Source organism: Bubalus bubalis, chromosome 18 (assembly GCF_019923935.1).
Source record: "Bubalus bubalis isolate 160015118507 breed Murrah chromosome 18, NDDB_SH_1, whole genome shotgun sequence".
Classification (NCBI taxonomy): domain Eukaryota; kingdom Metazoa; phylum Chordata; class Mammalia; order Artiodactyla; family Bovidae; genus Bubalus; species Bubalus bubalis.
This window is the reverse complement of record NC_059174.1, coordinates 53,670,203-53,689,055: the sequence shown is the minus strand read 5'-3', so window position 1 is coordinate 53,689,055 and position 18,853 is coordinate 53,670,203. Positions and strand designations below refer to the sequence as shown.

The window sequence follows — 18,853 nt, the reverse complement described above, 5'->3', positions numbered from 1 at the left end:
ATTAATTCTGTGGTTCAAAGACGGCCTAAGTACTTTTCCATGACTCGTCAGAAAAGACTGAGAAAAGTTAGGATTGCCAAAGATTCTCTGCTCAGTAATTCACATCTCGAGATGAAGTCCATATCTTCCTGCTCTGGGCTAAACCTGCGTGTTATTGTTCATGCTGGTAAGTGAATGCTGTTTCCATACAAGACTCAATTATTTTTAGCGCTCCTGTTATGATAAACTCACAGTAACCTCAAAAAGAACAAATCAAAGTCAACTTTTTGCCACAGGAAACCAGCTCACACTTAATGTTTTGCAACATGCCATGGGAGAATAATAAAAAGATGAGACCTTTTGCTCACAGATGGTAAGGCTGACTTTTGAGATAGTGGAAAATGCAGCAGGAAGCGTGCAGTCTGGCCACTATCTTATGAAGTAAACTGGAAAAACACTCACACCCCAACAAGGCAAACACACGCATACGGACAGCAGGGCTACTGTTTCACCGGGGGCTGGATGGTGAATGGGGTGAGGACCGTCCACACGTGCGGGACAGGCCAGAGCCGGGTGGCACTGGGATTGAAAGCCTGGTGGCTCCCAGGGGAGCAGGGAGGCAGGAGGGGCCTCCGGGGACAGCAGCAGGGAGGGGGAAGAAATGACCAGACAGGCAGAATAGTCACTCACGTATAAACTACTTGTAGAGCACCTACTAAGTGTTCCATTTGGGTTCTGTGCAAGGTATCCTCCTATATGTATCACAGTCAAGTACTCTGACCTTGCACTCTGACCTCACTAGGAATTCCTAAGGCATCATCAGGTGCATCAGTCACATTCCTAGAAAGGCTCTTGGGAACAAATTCCAAGGACTGAGACAAGCTGAAAACAACTTACATTTGATAAGACGAGTCACAAAAGACAGCGTACCCAGAGAAACACATTTTGCAGCCAACAAGACAAATGAGGTCATTCTATGTATGCTCCAAGATCTTTTCCGAAGCACTTAAGGCCATCAAGTGAAAGAAAGCAAGTCGCTTAACACTTACAAGCTGAATTTTGGCAGAAGTCTAACCTGCCGGCCAGACTCCCCTAGGGAAAGAGATCATGAGAGCCATTGCCCTCCACTTCCAGAAGCTCAGTCCAGTCCTTAATCAAGGAGTTAATCACATGTGAAAAGCCCCCAGAAAGCTAACCAGACCCTTATGCTCACTGCTGGGACACTAACAGTTCCAGGTGCAGCATATCTGGAAAGACACACAGGGCACAGGATGACCCATGAGGGCAAAACAAAGCAAAACATCAGGAATATGCAGGTAACAACATGCAAGAAAAGTTAGGACACGTCATCTGCTACAGAGAGAAAAGCGAAGGCTACAAGAACAAAATCAGGAGAATTGGGTGCGTGTGGCGCGGACATGCGCGGTGGTGTAAAAGAACAAAATCAGGAGAATTGGGTTTTAGGCCTGATATTGCCACTGGTGTGCTGTATAGCCAGGAGGAGGGGGAGTCACTTCCCTTCTAGGCCTTATTAGAAGTGGCCTCACCTGTATGCCTAGTCAGAGAGGACTGCAGGCAGTGCTGTCGAGAGGATTCTGAGGCTCTGGGAGAAGTGGCCGGTCAACAAGGAGGATTTCTTAGCCACATCTGCCACAGGGGTGGAGGGAAGAGTGGGAAGCACACAGCTGCCAGCCTTGACCAAGATGGTATGACGTGTGGAGTTGCCTCCTTTTTTAAAATTCCCTCTTACAAAACTATGGACACTTCCCTCATGGCTCAGATGGTAAAGAATCTGCCTGCAATGCAGGAGACCTGGGTTAGATCCCTGGGTGGGGAAGATCCCCTGGAGAAGGAAATGGCAATCCACTCCGGTATTCTTGCCTGGAGAATCCCATGGACAGAGGAGCCTGGCAGGCTACATACAGTCCATGGGTTCGCAGAGAGTCAGACACGACTCAGTGACTCACACACACACACGTTACAAAACTATACACATGGACTTCCCTGATGGTCCAGCGGTTAAGAATCTGCCTGCCGATGCAGGGTACATGGGTTTGATTCCTGGTCTGGGAAGATTCCACATGCCGCAGAGCAACCAAGTCTGTGAGCCACAACTACTGAGCCCTCATTCTAGAGCCCATGCTCTGCAACAAGAGAAACCACCACAATAAAAAGCCCGCGCACCGCAACTAGAGAGTAGCCCCCACTCTCTGCAACTAGAGAAAGCGAAAACGCAGCAACGAAGACCAAATGCAGCCAAAAAGAAAAAAAAGAAAACTACACATAAAAAGGGTTAAGGTGATAAACTTTATGGTGCGTGTTTTTATCATAATAAAGAAACTGTATATTATTAATTATGAACATCGTCTTAATCTCCAAATGCAAAGCTTTGAAACTAAAAAGAGAATGAGTTACCATTTAGAAGAGGGAAGTAAACACATGAAGTGTATTATAAAACAAACTGCTTTTTACGGGCAAAAAAACTAAAGCCTGACAGGATTGCTGCTATGATAATACCTACTCAAGTATGGAATTAAGGGTAAACTGAGTCAACCCCAACACTGTACTATACACTAGAAAGCACCTCCGACCTCCAAGCACACAGCTGATTAGACAGGTCCTGAGGACTTGCTCTGGGCTAAGCCTCTTGCACGGGTATCATCCGAGCCTCACAAAAGCCCTCTGAGGCCAGCACTGTCACCACCCCCGCGGTCAGAGGCGGATCTGAGGGCGCCTCTGGGAATTTAAGTCTGTGGCTCAACCTCACACCTGCCAGGACTGGAAGGCAGGTCTGTTTTGATTCCAAAGCGCCAGTTCTGAATGACCGTGAACCATTGCCTGCCATGTGCTTAGTGATATAAAGCTCCTGCTTCTTCCTCACATCCTGTTGACTCCTCAGCCCCTTATAACTTCTGATGGTGATGCTCAGCAGAATCTATTTGGATGAAATAATACACCTTCCCCCATCCTGTCTCCAGGGCATAAGTCCTGCCTCCCCATCTCAGTGACAGGCTCCTGAGGGCAGTGATGGCCATGGGCCTGTGTCTTTACCAGTCTATCCCTTGTGTGTATAGAGGGGCGCACAGCAGCAGCTTCGTGTGCATGCGGCGAGGATCCAATGAGCTAACACTCACAGGGCACTGAGAATGGAGCACGCATGCTCTTATTACCTGGTACCTCATACAGTATTTAATTCATTAGATTTCAAAGTCCCGGGCTGCTCAGGTCCCACCTCTTTTACATCTGCATTTGGTGTCCTCTTGGGCTTCCCAGGTGACGCGAGTGGTAAAGAAACCAGCTGCCAATGCAGAAGAGATTTAAGAGATGCAGGTTCGATCCCTGGGTTGGAAAGCTCCCTGGAGGAGGGCATGGCAGCCTGCCCCAGCACTCTTGCCTGGAGACTGCCATGGACAGAGGAGCCTGGCGGCTGCAGGCCACAAGGCCAGAGTCGGACACGACTGAGTGACTTTCACTCGGCGTCCTCTCACGGCAAAACACAAGCCTCTCTGGGTCTCTGCCTCCTCAGCCCCGGAAACCAAATGGGGGATAATTCCTACCTTGTCCATCTCACGAGAGAGACGTGATGAGGAGGTGGACAAGAAAGTACTCTGGAAACTGCAAAAGGGTTGTAGATCAGGGTCTCTCAACCTCAACACTGCTGACTCTGGGGGCCATAGCGCTCGTCCTGGGGGCTCTCTCCCCACCCCAACCCCAGTCATAACAACCAAAAATGTCTCCAGACACTTGCCTGGAGGGCAAGACTGCCCCTGGCTGAGGATCCCCAGGTTATGGTAAACTCAAATACTAGCTGACTCCTCTTATAACTGGCAGTTAGAAACACCAAGGCTATGCCCAAACCTCTGCAAATTAACAGCTGTTTACAGAGGGGTGTCTATGTACCACCAGTGAGGAGGGGGAGTTGAGAAGCACATCCCCAAAAGTACAAAAATGTCAGGGTGATTCTTTTTCTTTGGGCTTTTCTGGTATTTTCTGTAACAGATATGGATTATTTTTATGCTAACAAACCCATGTGATTTACATACTTGCTCACCCTGAGAACAAGAGCAACCTCAATTTCTCTGTGCCTCAGCTCTCTTGTCTGTGAACTAAGGGATAACACATCAACTCCCACTGGCTCTTGCTAGTAAGCACTCGATGTTCATGATTACTGTTTTTAAAATAATATTAAAAAATTAAAGTACAGGGACTTTCCTGGAGTCCAGTGGTTAAGACTCTTGTGCTTCCAATGCAGAGGGCAAGGGTACGATGCCTGGTCAGGGAACCAAGATCCCACATTCCGTGGGTATTTTAAAAAATAATAATAAAGTGCCAAGCACAAGAACACTGAGATGGCAACTAACACCTACCTAACGCCCTCTGAATGATGGTGAGAGATGGGAGAAAATCTCTCAGGAGAGGAACGCCAGTTTTGAGCACCAGGAAGAACTCTGGAGAGGGAACAGTGATGACAGGAGCTTGATTTATAACACTGTTATCTTGGGCTCAATTTCAGAAAGCAGTTCATTTCAACACATAATTAAAAAAAAACAGAAATTGTAAAGAAACTAGAGCTCAATGATGGGCCTCCTCTCCATTCACTCTGTTGTCCTAAGTGACCACTTAGAACCAACTAAGGGGGAACTCGGCTCAGGGCAACCTCAAGGAACCTTCTGGGCTCTGCAGCCTCACATGCAGAAATGAGAGCACAAAGTGCGTGCCGAGAAACTGCTTTCAGGGTTCACCTTGAAGGAGGAAGTAATCTGGAGTCGTGCGCTTCAGAGCTGCCTTTGCTTTATCGCTGCTCCAGTCCACTTCCAGCGCCTCTTTGACGGAGCAGAAGACCACCTTCTGTTTTAAAAAAAAAAAAAACAAGATTGCTTAGGGATAAAATAGAGAAAGTCGCTCAGTCACGTCCATCTCTTTGTGACACCATGGACAATACAGTCCATGGAATTTTCCAGGCCAGAATACTGGAGTGGGTAGCCGTTCCCTTCTCCAGGGGATCTTCCCAACCCAGGGATCGAACCCAGGTCTCCAGCATTGCAGGTGGATTCTTTACCAGCTGAGCCACAAGGGAAGCCCAAGGATAAAATACATTGACTTCAAATCACCAGGCAGTAACTCATCACCATTACTAGGTTTCCTGTTCACTAAAGAAGCTGCTGCTGCTAAGTCGCTTCAGTCGTGTCCAACTCTGTGCGACCCCATAGGCGGCAGCCCACCAGGCTCCCCCGTCCTTGGGATTCTCCAGGCAAGAACACCGAAGTGGGTTGCCATTTCCTTCTCCAATGCATGAAAGTGAAAAGTGAAAGTGAAGTCGCTCAGTGGTGTCCGACTCTTCGCGACCCCATGGACTGCAGCCCACCAGGCTCCTCCGTCCATGGGATTTTCCAGGCAAGAGTACTGGGGTGGGGTGCCATTGCCTTCTCCGAAAAGAAGCTGAGGCCAACTCAAATCCAACAAATGCTTCCTGAGCACTTACTATGAGCTCCCTTGGGCACTGGGGTCACAGAGATCAATGCCATGGACTCCCTTCACTGCAGGAAGACAGAGCAAAGCTCTGTCCATTCTGACTCTCTGGTGAATTCTGGTGGTATTTATGCCACGGAAATTCCTTCACAAGTGACCAATAAAATGTGTCTAAAGATACTCAATGAAATGTTCTCTGTGTTAGTAAACAGACACAAACAACAATACCCATAAATAACAGCATTCCTTCTCCCTATGGCAGGAGGAAATACAGTTGAAACCTAGTAACCTACATCAAATTTTCTTTTAAAAATGCCATGAGAGATATATGTTAAAATACAAACAACTAATTAGGAATAAGAAAATGGTTTTCTTTTCCTTTCCTAAACAATGAAGTCCAAAAGCCGTTTTCTGGGACTGAAGAAGGACAGGGAAAGAAAGTGTGTGTGGAGGGCTGGTGGCTGGACTGGAGGGGACAGAGCAGGGCAGGGTAAGGAGGGCATCCCCAGAGGGCAGCAGCGGGAGCCCGATCACATCCAAGGACTTGATGCAACAAAAAAAAAAATACACTGAGAATCTGGGCAGCAAGGCTTCACTGTCAAAGAAGAGAATCAGAACTATGGAAACAGAGAGAATTAGAATGAAGCCTTTGGTGAGAGTTACTGCCGTGAACTCATGTTCCATATATACAGACAGACAAAGAAACAAATGTAAATGCAAGTGTATGTGTACACATACAAATATTTACCTGCTGTGTCCACTGAAAAAGTTTAAAAGCAATGATACTCTAGCAGCAATGAGCACATCTCAAACACAGACTCTGGTTTCTAACCACCACTAAGAGACACATTTCTCCTTGGAGAAATGACTGATTTCAAAGCTGCAACATGAGAGGAGCCTAAGACAAGGAAAAGTGCCCCAAAGAATGATGGGACATGTCAAGAGGTAACAATTCAGCTTAAATTCAGGTCAAATCTGGAGCAATCTGAGGATAAAAGTAAAGGATAATAGATAATACTTTTAAGTAAGCTATAATAAAATTAACTAATGAGCAAAGTTTTTTAAGGAATAAAGTATTTACATATTTTCAAAATACTTCTCCAGAAAATACCTATTAGTCACACAGGGATAAAAAAATTGTTTTCAAAGGACCAGTATGGAAAATAACTTTACTCAAATGATCAAAATTAACACAACCAGTAAAGCAGCACATGGAAACCATGCACCAGACCACAGGATGCAATGAGAAGCATCCATGTCGTGCTATTTTGGCCAAAGATGTGTAGCAAGAGTCTAATTACAAGGAACATCAGAGGAACCCAAACTGAGAGACATTTTACAAAATAACTGGCTTGCAACCTTTAGATGTCATGAAAATCTAGATGCATCCATGACTCTGACCCGGATCCTTTTGCTGTTAAGGACATGACGGGAATAACTAGCAAACCCGAAACAGGGTCTGAGGATTTAGATGGCAGTGATTTATCCATGTATTTTTCCTGACTGTGATGGCTAGTTTCTGATCACGGAGAATACCTTATTTGAGAAAATACAGACTAAAATATTTGGGAGTAAGGCAGTGGCACCTTATCCTCATATGGCTGTTAGGTACTTCTACCAAGTTTAAGCTAGTACATGTGTGTGCGCCAAGTGTATAAAACTTCACACTTACAGAGGTGTGTGTCTTCCTTTTTTTCCTCTACCAACTCCCCACCCCCCCACACATCAGAAAGAAAAAGAAAACAGAAAGGAGACAACAATGGCGCAATTTACAGGCTAAGGGAGCCAAGATCCATTAGCTGCCAGGCAGTTTCCACACCCCACTGAAGATCAAAATGGATCTGAAAGATGAAAACTCAAACTGCTGGTGAAAATAAAAAACAGCCATGGTGTGTAAGGTGGCTTTCTGCCTCCCCATAATCACTCCTCTCGGGTTTGGATCCACTGTAAAAGCTAGTATACAAGATGCCTGTACTGCCCTCAAACCTTTTGGTCAATGGGTCTGTCTGACCTTAGCAGATAAGTCATGCAGTCAACCAGAGTGACATTTAGTGCTTGGTACAGACTTGCCAGACCCTTCCTGACAAGTCTTACCACACAGATCAAGCCATCAGCAGTACGACCTGGAGATGCCATCACAATAAAGAAAAATCTTACCAGGTTTCAAAACCCACCAGGACTTTCATTCAAAATTTTTGTAGTTTGCCTGGCTAAGACCAGTGCTAAGAATCTACTGATTTGTTAGGCCATTATATGAAGAATAAGGGGGAAAAAGTTGGTTCTAGAATCAGTCTGAGGCAGGCCTGCCTCTAACGCTTTCAGGGCCTGAGGGTAAGAGTACAAATAAAAACCCATATATCATGTCTACATATTCAGTTATAAATCACACTAATAAGCTATTAAGTAAAGTATATTGTATTCTCCTGCCTTGACAAATAAACCTCCTTCATAACCACCTGGAAAACTAGGTTCAAATTTGGAATTCTCACACTCCGTGGGAGTCCTGTGTCACAGGAGGTGCCCTGGGAAGGTTGCCCCCATCTCATTTTGGCTCACCCACAATGTAAGGAGCTTTGAACCTGACTTTGCACAAGGTTTTGCCCATCCTTCCCGACCAAAACATCCAATCCTCAGGCCGAGGCATTCAGACGCTGTGGTAAGGTCCACACTCCAGAGGCAGACAGGGAAGCAGCCTAGGAAGTGAGCCTGAGGCTATCTGGCCAGGAGATTCCAGGGGTCCAGGTACCCAGAATGGGGTTCAGAACTGGGGGGAAGGCTATGGGAGCCAGGCAGATGCACCTTCTTGATCTCATGGGATCCTCACCCTGTGAGGGGAACGGCTGGAGGAAGGCCGGAGTGGGACCTTCTAGAGCACCACGGCCAAGGGTAGAGGCCCTCTGCCCTTCCCAACTTTAGGGCAGATTTAGTCCCAGTTCTGCCACTAGTTTGTGACCACGGACCAATGACTTCACCTCTCTTGGGTCTGTGGCAGACAACTTTTAGAGAAGTCTCCTGGGATCTAAGGAGGAGGCCCCTGTGGCCTTGGCTTTAATGTGTACCAACCCACCAGCACAGGTGACAGAGTCTGAGGTGGTCACACGACCCAAGCCAGGCCCACCAGATTCCTTAACCAAGAATATGAAAGCTGGAAATAGAGACACATTCATGGCAGAACTCTAAAGAGAAAGGCCAGATTCCTGCTGCCTCCAGGGCTTCCCAGCTGCCCTGGTTTTTTCCTCTTCTCAGATCACAGGAATAAAACTCTATGCTTCTTGGGCTACTGCAGCCTGCCTCCAATTAATGCCCCCTTTTTTCATTCAAAGTATCCAAATTCTACTATTGTGGCTCATAACAAAAATAAAACTTAACCAAGCTGCCTAATCTGTAGTAGAACAGATGCAAAAGGCGGTGCCTACCTTACCCACCTCACCGGCATCGAGTTTATAAAGAGAAAAGGCTGCCTGACAGTGCTTTGAGGGAGTGAAGAGCCTTCAGATGAAGCAGCCACAAAGCCTCCCAGGTAGCAGCCGCTACCATTCACCCAAACGAAGTAACCCCTCCTGTTCCACCATGCCCTCAGCTCACGAATCCCTGTCTGGTAGGCCTCACCTACTCCCCTCCACTGTCCATTTTCTTCCCTGATCATTCTGGGCCTTGAGGATTTCAATCTGAGAGTCTAGTTAAGACTCATAACAAGCCTTCTTACACTGGGTAGCAGCTTCCTGAGGCAGAGACCACAGTGAAAGGCACAGCATTGAATGGAGCAGATTTTCAACAAATACCCAGGAGTTGATAAGACCCACCTGCCTTTCATTTGCCAGGAAAGCCCAACAGTAAATATAAAAGATGAATTCTCCACACAGTCTATCAGCTATCAAATTAAGGGGTTTCGCTGAGCCATTTAAGTAGTGGGAGACTGCAATAACCTCTATGCAATAGGAAACTGGCTCAATAGATCACGGCAAGGCAAAGCAAGGAAGACCTACCAGACAGCCACTTAAAAATCATGTTCTCCAATTGTATGCCAACTATACCTCAATAAATAAAACAGAGTAGAACAGAAGCATGCTCTCCAAAGTAGACACAAAGATTTGAGGAGTGCTTATGAAAATACATGGAGTGAAAAAAGGAAAAGACAATACATATATATATATGTGCCACATACATTAGCTCATTATGTATGTCTTACATATATTTACATATATTAACTAGCACTCCAATTTATTATGTACATGCATAAAAATAGTGACATTATTGGGTAGCAGGATTCACATTTTCTCAGTTTGTTCTATATTTTCCACATTGGAACTTGTGAAACCATTTTGTTTTTTGTGGGTTTTTTTTGGCTGTGCCGCACAGCATGTGGGATCTTAGTTCCCCAACCAGGGATCAAATCCGTGCCTCCTGCAATGGAAGCATGGAATCTTACCCACTGGACCACCAGGGAAGTACCCTATTTTACTTTTTAAAATCAGGCTGAACATCTATAACAACTGATAAAGATCTGGATGTAAAGCAGCATGTAAATCAGAATCGAAACAACTTTCAAACTACAGATTTCGAGGTCTAATTTCCACACCTACTTATCAGAGACTATAGTTTTCAAAAGCATTTTAACAACTGACAACCACAACCTGAGACAGTTTTCACACTCAGCAGAGTGGCAAAAGAGCCCAAAGTTACCAAATGTTACTGTTACATGCTGCTGGGTTGGAATGTAAATAGAGAAAACGCCTTAAGACTTATTTTCTAGAGTCTGGTGAAGTTGAAGGCGTGCACGTTCTAATTCTCCTATGCCCTAGAGAAATCACACACCTACCCAAAGAGATTATCTATGCACGCACACAACACTGACTGCAACGCAATCTGTAACAGCAAAAGCTTACACAGCTAAACGCCTGGTAATAGGAGAATAAACAGTGCTGTTTTCACACAACAAATACTCTGTGGTCAAAACAAATAAACAAAAAACCCACCAAAAAAACTGTCTTGCAATGACTGTTGTCCAAGAGAACTTGCAATGATGACAAGAACACTCTGTATATGGGTGCTTTGCAATATGGATGCCATAGGCTGTGTGTGGTTACTGAGCATGTGAAATGTGGCTAGTGAGACTGCAGAACTGAATTTTTAAATTAAATTTTATTAATTTTAATTTGAATGGCCACACGTGGCTGGTGGCTACCATAATGGACAGCAAAGCTCCAGACCTACACACAAACACAGATGTCCTCACAAAGCTGCTCTTAAAAAAGCATGTGGGAAAAAAAGCATGTGAAACCAATTTTTAGGAAATTAAAAAGCACACCAAACAATTCTGTATTGCTTGGAAACACAGGCGAGCAGGAAGAAGAAATGCACGGGAATGAGAAACATGACTGAGGACAGCGGTTACTCATGTGGGCGAGGGGCATCCAAATGGCCTCGACCACCCAATAGTGTTTTCTGCTTTAAACTGGGTGGTGGTTTCACGGTGGTTTCGCTCTACATTCTTAATTTCTAACCTACATCATCACCTAGTAAGTGTCATTCCATTGTTGAGATTTACAAACACGTGATAAAACACTATGCCAAGCCGGCCTATATCCACTCTTTCTGGATACCTTAGTAAATCCACACAAATGTACCAGCAGACCTGAGGAGACAGAGAAAGAACACGCCGATTGCTACAAGGGTCCTGGAAACCTTCTCGTTATTAAGGTGGATAGTGTTTGCTTTATTGTTATGTTTTATAACTTGCACTGATGTCACATGATTTTTGTGTATCAAATATCACACGCACACACTATGCTGTGATGCTGGCAGGGACTTCTATTCCTCATCCATAGAACCGAGAAACCAGCAGCACCCGCTCCAAAACTCTTCTACCTGGGAAACCTGCCATCAGCTTCCCACCAAATCCTCTGCAATGTACACCCTGCCCCCTCCCTGCCTGCCCCCCAGCCACAAACATACCAAGTCACTCTGACAGTGAGTTTTGAACTCTCTGGACTGCAAGTTCTGGTCCAGGCAACAACTCAGTAACAGACTTCTACACATTCGTCGCCAAGAACCTTGTCTTCTATAAAAGTCTGTTCTCTCAGCTCAGTTCAAATAACCTCAACTATGACAACTAACATACTACAACACTAATCAATTTATTCAATCACAAAGAAAGTTAAATCCTTTCTAACTAATGAACAAATCCTTTTTACAATGACAATAATCTCCCAAGTTGCGTCATATTATGCTGCTGCAACAGCCACTACCACCGACACGGAACAAACATGTCCTGAACGCGAATGTGTGGGCGCTGCGCTAGGACACAGCTGGGAACACAACTCCCCGGCCCAGGTCGAATGGAGTTTACGTGAACGAGGGAGACACTGCCAAGTCATCTGAGGGGCAACGGGTGCCGCAATCAACATGCCACAGGAGAGGGGGAGCCACACCAGGCAGCCACCAGGAATGCTGCTGTACAGAAAGGGCTGAGAGGAGGATGAGAGTTGTCAACAAATGGCTCAGAAAGGAGAAATCAAAACAATGAATCACTCTTCAACTGTGGAATTTCACAACTAATTCATGAAAGAAGGGATTTCCAAGGCCAAAATTAGTCACCCACTACTTGAGAAGGGGTAAAATTAAGTCTGTATTTCTTAGCATGTCAGAAGCAAATCTTTATGTTTAATCTTTAAAAAGCTATCACAGAGAGTATCCACCCCCAGGAATCTATCCACTCCTGTCCGGCAGCCCCCTAACAATAAAGAAACATGAGCAGCAACGTGGGAGCACACTGGCGGTCATTCATCCCGAAAGTTTTCAGAAGTGATCCTGATTTTCACATATTTCACCCCGGCATCCTAACCCAACTTCAAGTCATCCTGGAAACTCCAAGGGGATGCACCTTGTGGTGATAAAGCGCACCTGCACCCTCGGCCACCGCCTGTGTTCTCCCCTCCCTGCGTCAGCCTCTCAGTCCTGTCTGACTCACTGTGACCCCATGGACTGTAGCCGCCAGGCTCCTCTGTCTATGGGAGTCTCCATGCAAGAATACTGGAGTGAGTTGCCATTCCCTTCTCCAGGGGGTCTTGACCCAGGAATCGAACTCAGGTCTCCTGCAGTGTAGGCGGATTCTTTACCATCTGAGCCACCAGGGAAGCCCACCTAGTCCTTCCTTCTGACACAGCTGTGTGATCTCAGGCAGGTTCCTTAACTTCCCTGGGCTTCAGGGTCTGCTGTAAATGGAGACAAGACAACTAACGTACTTCCTTGTACCCGATGCAGTGCCTTGTACACAGTAGGCATTTTACAACTCACAGATACAGAAAGAACTGGCTGTTTGGAACCAGGGAAGTCAGAGTCTCAACATCTAAGCTTTTTCTTGACCCTGTTTCCTGTGACTGGGTGCAGATCCTGGCTTTGGTGCTTGCCAGTCTGTTCTTCACATTTCAACTCTGACAACTCTTCCTCGGGGAAACCTTTCCAGACACTTCGTCATAAAACCGCTGCCATCTCCTTTACGTGCTGTATATGGGTACCCACTTCACGCCTGTGCCCAAGACCTGTTTCTGGGGAAATCTCTCTCGTGACTCCTCCTGGGCACCAAAGGAAGCGCACAGTGTCCTCCTGAGCACAAGTCTCTGGGCTGGGCATCTGCCCACCACTGTAGTTCTCACCATCGCACAGGTGCTAGAAGGCCCGGCCAAGCATCTTCCTAGACGGTGTGAAAACCACAAGCTCTGTTTTTCCTCTTTGTTTTTTAACGTTTCTAATTTCGGAGCACAATGTGTACCCTCAAGCACAAGTGGGTGTACAACATAGGGTTGAACCTAAGGAAAAGGGGGAGGGGAAGGGAACCCTCAGCAGAAGCCTTTCACAGGAAACAGGAAGTGGCTGCTTCCCCACCCCCATCCTGCAAGGCTGAGCATAGCCCAGCTAGTTGAAAGGGCAGAATCTAAACCCAGGGATTTTTGAATTGGAGGAAAACTTCAGAACTGTGGAGCAGTCACTGCCAAAATGGAGACGGCACATTCTCGCAAGGTGGCCGAGCCCCGGCCTGGCCCCAGCCTTCTGCAGCTCCCGGGGAGGCCACACAAAGACAAGGTTTGGAATCCCGGAGATTGTCATGAGGAATGCCCTGCATGCCTCACGACCTTCACGGCTCAGGGTTGGAATCCAAGCCTGAATTGTCCCCGTGAAACAGCTGACTAACAATGTCAGCTGGGGAATATTTTGATACCTTCAAATTGGGCCCTGTGGAGGAAGAGGCTACACAAAGAGCTGTGTGCCTGAAGAGCCCGCAGAATGGTACGCAGAGGCCACCCAGGGCCTGCCAGGGCTGCCCACATTCTCCTCATAGCTCACTAAAGTGGTTCCCAAAAGAGGTTTCCAGATTCGCCCCAGTGGGCACCAGCAGACTGACTCCCAGGAAACTTCCCGCTGTGCAGGGCTCACAAAGCTAGGGCTCTCTCCATTTGAATGTGAAAGGCCCGCCTCAATCAGAGAAGGCCCTTAAGCCATAAAACCCTTCACACCAAGGCCAAGTGTCACACTTGTAAGAGGGTGTGATTTATAAATTGACAGCACCCACAAAGCTGCTTTTGTCCTCCTCCCTTAGTTAACAATTTATCTCCCCCAACCAAACTCACGGAGCCATTCAGATAAAGCTTGACTGGGCCTCAAGAAGAAAGAAAGAAAGGAAGAAAGAAAAAGACGCAAGTTTTGGCCAAAACACTAATGTTCGCTCTGGATAATTATGGTCCTGTGAATAGACACTAAAATTAGGGCTTAATAATTCCTCTGTATAGCACTCACAGCATCGAACTATTCCAACACAAACATAAAGAGCAAGAGAAAGAAAATCTCCAGCGCAGCTTTGCTGGAAACTCAAGAGTTCCACTTTTGTGGTTTTTTGCAGTCTCTTTTGTGGTTTCTGCACTCTTAGAATCCCCCCTTTAGAGCAATTTTAACTCAACGCCCTGACCAGCTGGTTTTTTCCCTCAACGTTTAAATCTACAAAGTAAAGAGTAAATATGGGCTTGGCCATGTCTTTCCTCTTGGTTTAACAAAACCAATTCTGGCCACTTGGATTTGTTTTCCTCATCGCGTGAATTCCCTTCTCAAATTCCAACACTAGCTATGAAACCATCATCTACCTACGGATTCCCTTTCTACTCTTTCTTATGTAAAATGAATTACAGTATCATAAACTACGTTTAAAAAATACATATATACACCTGAGAACACTTGTCAATAGCAAAACCTTTCTTCTTAAAAGGTTATTTGGTGGGGGAAAAAAACAAAAACTTTATTTTAAAAAAGCAATAAGCAATTCAAGTTTAAACTGTCTCCCTGCCCATTAAGGAGCCTACTAAATTGTCTACCAATTTGAAAACAAAAAAATCTGTACAAGAGTAATGGCTTGTACTCAACAACAGTCTTCTTTATGCTACTCCATACCCCAAAGGTTCAAACTGCTGGCCCACAGCAGGTGAGTAAGGAGGGCACACGTTCTCTTCAGCCTCTACACAGCGCAAGGGAACAGCATGCAAAAAGGCTGCTGGCATTAACAAGTCTGGGACAGGGCATATGAAAAAAATCTACATTTCCCACTCTCTTGAAAAATCACCTCTGGGCATCACTAGGTCCACATTTTCTCCAGAAAAACATCCACTTCTTCTTCATTGACTACGCTAAACCCTTTGACTGTGTAGATCACAACAAACTGTGGAAAATTCTTAAAGAGATGGCACCAGGCCACCTTACCTGACCCTGAGAGAAGCAACAACTAGAAACAGACATGGAACAACAGACTGGCTCCAAATTAGGCAAGGAGCACGTCAAGGCTCTATATTGTCACCCTGCTTATTTAACTGATACACAGAGTACACCATGTGAAATGCCAGGCTGGATGACTCACAAGCTGGAATCAAGATTGCCAGGAGAAATATGAAGAGCCTCAGCTATGTAGATGATACCACTCTAATGGCAGAAAGCGAAGAGGAACTAAAGAGCCTCTTGAGAGTGAAAGAGGAGAGTGACAAAGCTGGCTTAAAACTCAACATTCAATGAACTAAGATCATGGCATCTGGTCCCATCACTTCACGGCAAATAGATGGGGAAAAAGCAGAAACAGTGACAGATTTTATTTTCTTGGGCTCCAACATCACTGCAGACAATGACAGCAGCCATGAAATTAAAAGATGCTTGCTCCTTGGAAGAAAAGCTACGACCAACCCAGACAGCATATTAAAAAACGGAGACATCACTTTGTCTACAAAGGTCCATATAGCCAAAGCTACGGTTTCTCCAATAATCATGTAGGAATGTGACAGTTCGACTACAGAGAAGGTTGAGCGCTGAAGAACTGATGCTTTCAAACTGTGGTGCTAGAGAAGACTCTTGAGAGGCCCTTGGACTGCAAGGAGATCAAACCAGTCCTAAAGGAAATCAACCCTGAGCATTCATTGGAAGGACTGATGCTGAAGCTGAAGCTCCAATAATTTGGCCCACTTGATGTGAAGAGCTGACTCACTGGAAAAGACCCTGATGCTGAGAAAGATTGAGGGCAGAAGAGGGCCACAGAGGATGAGATGGTTGAATGCCATCACCAACTCAATGGACATGAGCTTGGGAAAACTCTGAGAGATAGTGAAGGACAGGGAAGCCTGGCGTGCTGCAGTCCGTGCGGTCGCAAAGACTCAGACATGACTTAGCTACTGAACACACAACCTCATGGTAACAGCTAGCTGGCACTAGGCATATCTGCCCCCCTTTAAAGGGGACAAGTGCTGGCCTACTCTGTCCAGACTCCTCCCTTCAGGACTACATGTTTCCTTTCCTGGTTATGGCCTGGAGCCTACAGGACCCCAGGGCTTTTTGACTTAACACTCCCCTCAACATAACTTTTTTCTTAATTTTTACTGAGTATAGCATTCTTGCCTGGGAAATTCTGTGGGCAGAGGAGCCTGGCAGGCTACACAGTCCATGGGGTTACAAAAGAGTCAGATATGACTTAGCAACTAAAACAAGTATGACTTTGCAACTAAAACAACACCACAATTACACAGTTGCTTTACAATGTTGTTAGTTTCTACTGTACAGCAAAGTGAATCAGCGGCATCAACACACCTTCTTGACCATGGTCGTCTCAGATGAATCAAGTTTGGCTCTCTTGGTATCAGGTCCATCTTCTACTCCTTGACTGACTTTGGCAACTTTGGTTTTCTCCCTAGAGGATGACAAGCGGGGGAATCGAGTTTTACTCTGTGAATTATGCCATGAGAACAAAAAGAGCATCACCAGCTCGCTGCATGGAATGGATGGTGGTTAAGAGCAACATCTCACACTGATCTGGGCTCAAATCCCAGCCCAGGCGCCAAGACCACCTGATGTGGCATCTACCTACTATGTAGGAATAATAACCTCTGCAGGATTATTAAGAGAAATAACCAATTGTTAGCAGACTGCCAAGCACATAGTATGTTCTCAAGAAACGCTGTAAACATTCCCTGAATTCAACTCCTCCCATCTACCATGGGGAGCTCACCTTCAAATAATCTGGCCTTCTTTTCTCTACAGTGACTTCTTTATCCATTTAGAACATGCTCAAAGACTAGATTTCCTTAAAGCCATCACACATTAGAGTTACAAGAGATTCTGAACATGTCTATCCTTCCCCCATCTTGACTTCACAGGCAAGAAACCTGCAAACTGAAGAGAGTTCAGGGGCTCCCCTGAGAAGTTCAATGAAAGAAAGCAGTTCCTGTCTTGACTCCTGGTGGGGGCTTCACTACCACACAGGGTTTCTCTTTATCTCTCATCGGCAAGGCGGTGGTCAAAAGTAACAGCCCCCAAACCAACTCTTGTCATCTTACAAGAATAGTATCATCACCATCTTTCATCTAGAAGCTGTTAAGTTCAAAATATGGTAGGTCTCATCATGTGAGACTTATCAGGATCTGCAACCTCAAGGTGCAAGAAGAGGTCTGTTTGTTCCACCAGAGCTGCCTCTGGACCCTAGAGATGTTCCAAGGTAGACTCTGGCTAAGAGTGCCTCCAGAGTTGCCCATCTAACTAATTAGTACTCAGTTTATTAGCTCTCAAACCTAAACACACACAAGCCCAAGCTGGGGAACAAATGTATACAATCTAATCAAGTGGTCCCTAAACAGAAAGCAAAATCAGTCTGATCCAGACTGATCAGACACCCATGTGGTGTGCTTTGATCATCTTAGAAATGCCTGTCTCATGATCTAGAGCAACTGTTTCCAACCTTTTTGGCACGGTGTGGGGTTGGGGGGGCACCGCCAGTTCCGTGGAGACAATCTTTCCATGGTCAGGGTGGGGGATGGTTCAAGTGGTAATGCAAGTGATGGGGAGCAGGCAGTGAAGCTCTGCCCACCTCCTGCTGCACGGCCTGGTTCCTAACAGGTCAAAGACTGGTACTAGTCGGGGGTCTGGGAGTTGGGGACCCCTGCTCTAGAGGAGACCATCAATTTGGAAGGCAGGAGCCACACCTCCTACAATTCTGAACACACAATCTATGTAGTCAATAAGCTGTTAACTGATTTCCCAAAGTTCTAAGTCCTAAAGTAAAATACTTTGCTTTAACGGATCATTTCCTGTTGCTGTTGTGCTATTCAATCGCTAAGTCATGCCCAACTCTTTTCAATCCCATGGACTGCAGCACACCAGGCTTCCCTGTCCTTCACCATCTCCCAGAGTTTGCTCAAATTCATGTCCATTGAGTCGGTGATGCTATCTAACCATTTCAGTCATTTCCTACCCGTGAATAAAAGTACATTTTAAAATGCTATGTTCTCTCCTTCTTTCCCTCAACTTACTCTACAAATTCATGCTCTCCAAGATTGGCAAATGTGTATCCATGGTAGCCAAAAACATCTCCTGTAAAGAACTTGATGCTATTTTTGTGACAGATCTGGTCAACTTTCACTATGACGTCCCTGGAGCAGCAAGTCAGACATACCTGCAGAAGAAAAGAAAGTGGCTGCATGTGAGTTACGCAGACCATGACTCACCGCCCAGATGTCTAAATAAACCGTAATGAACAGTCTCTCTGGGCATGTCTAAAGCCAGTTTCAAACTGGTACAACAGGTTCTTTGGATCCTCAGGTTAGAAGACAAAAGAACAGTTGCAGGTTTCAGTGTGCAGAAAATGTAAATCATCGAGACTGTCATTTCACCTTCCGCGACCAAAATGAAACACATTGAGCTATTAAGTAACAGGCACTCAATGAATTTGTTTCCCCTAAACCATGAACATACATAAACCACATTTCACAGTTTTCATGAAAAGACAGTAATATAACTCAGAGTAAGTTATTTCTAAATCATTAAACCTATTAAAGTCTGATTAAGCTACAGCAACAAACAAAACCAGTTTTTAAAATTTACCCAAAGGTCA

The 18,853-nt window shown here is 45.5% G+C and overlaps 1 protein-coding gene across 3 annotated transcripts in view; it reads right to left on the bottom strand.

Annotated features, from left to right (window-relative positions):
* The window catches only part of SAE1 (SUMO1 activating enzyme subunit 1), a 61,929-nt gene that overhangs the window by 22,583 nt on the left and 20,493 nt on the right, over nucleotides 1–18,853 (bottom strand). For all 3 annotated transcript variants that reach the window (XM_044930784.1, XM_025269388.2, XM_025269387.2), the window contains exons 4-6: nucleotides 18,273–18,415; nucleotides 16,558–16,657; nucleotides 4,722–4,827 (exon numbers count right to left, since the gene is read on the bottom strand). In XM_044930784.1, the coding sequence (XP_044786719.1) occupies nucleotides 4,722–4,827; nucleotides 16,558–16,657; nucleotides 18,273–18,415 (349 nt within the window). The remainder of the gene's footprint in view (nucleotides 1–4,721; nucleotides 4,828–16,557; nucleotides 16,658–18,272; nucleotides 18,416–18,853) is intronic.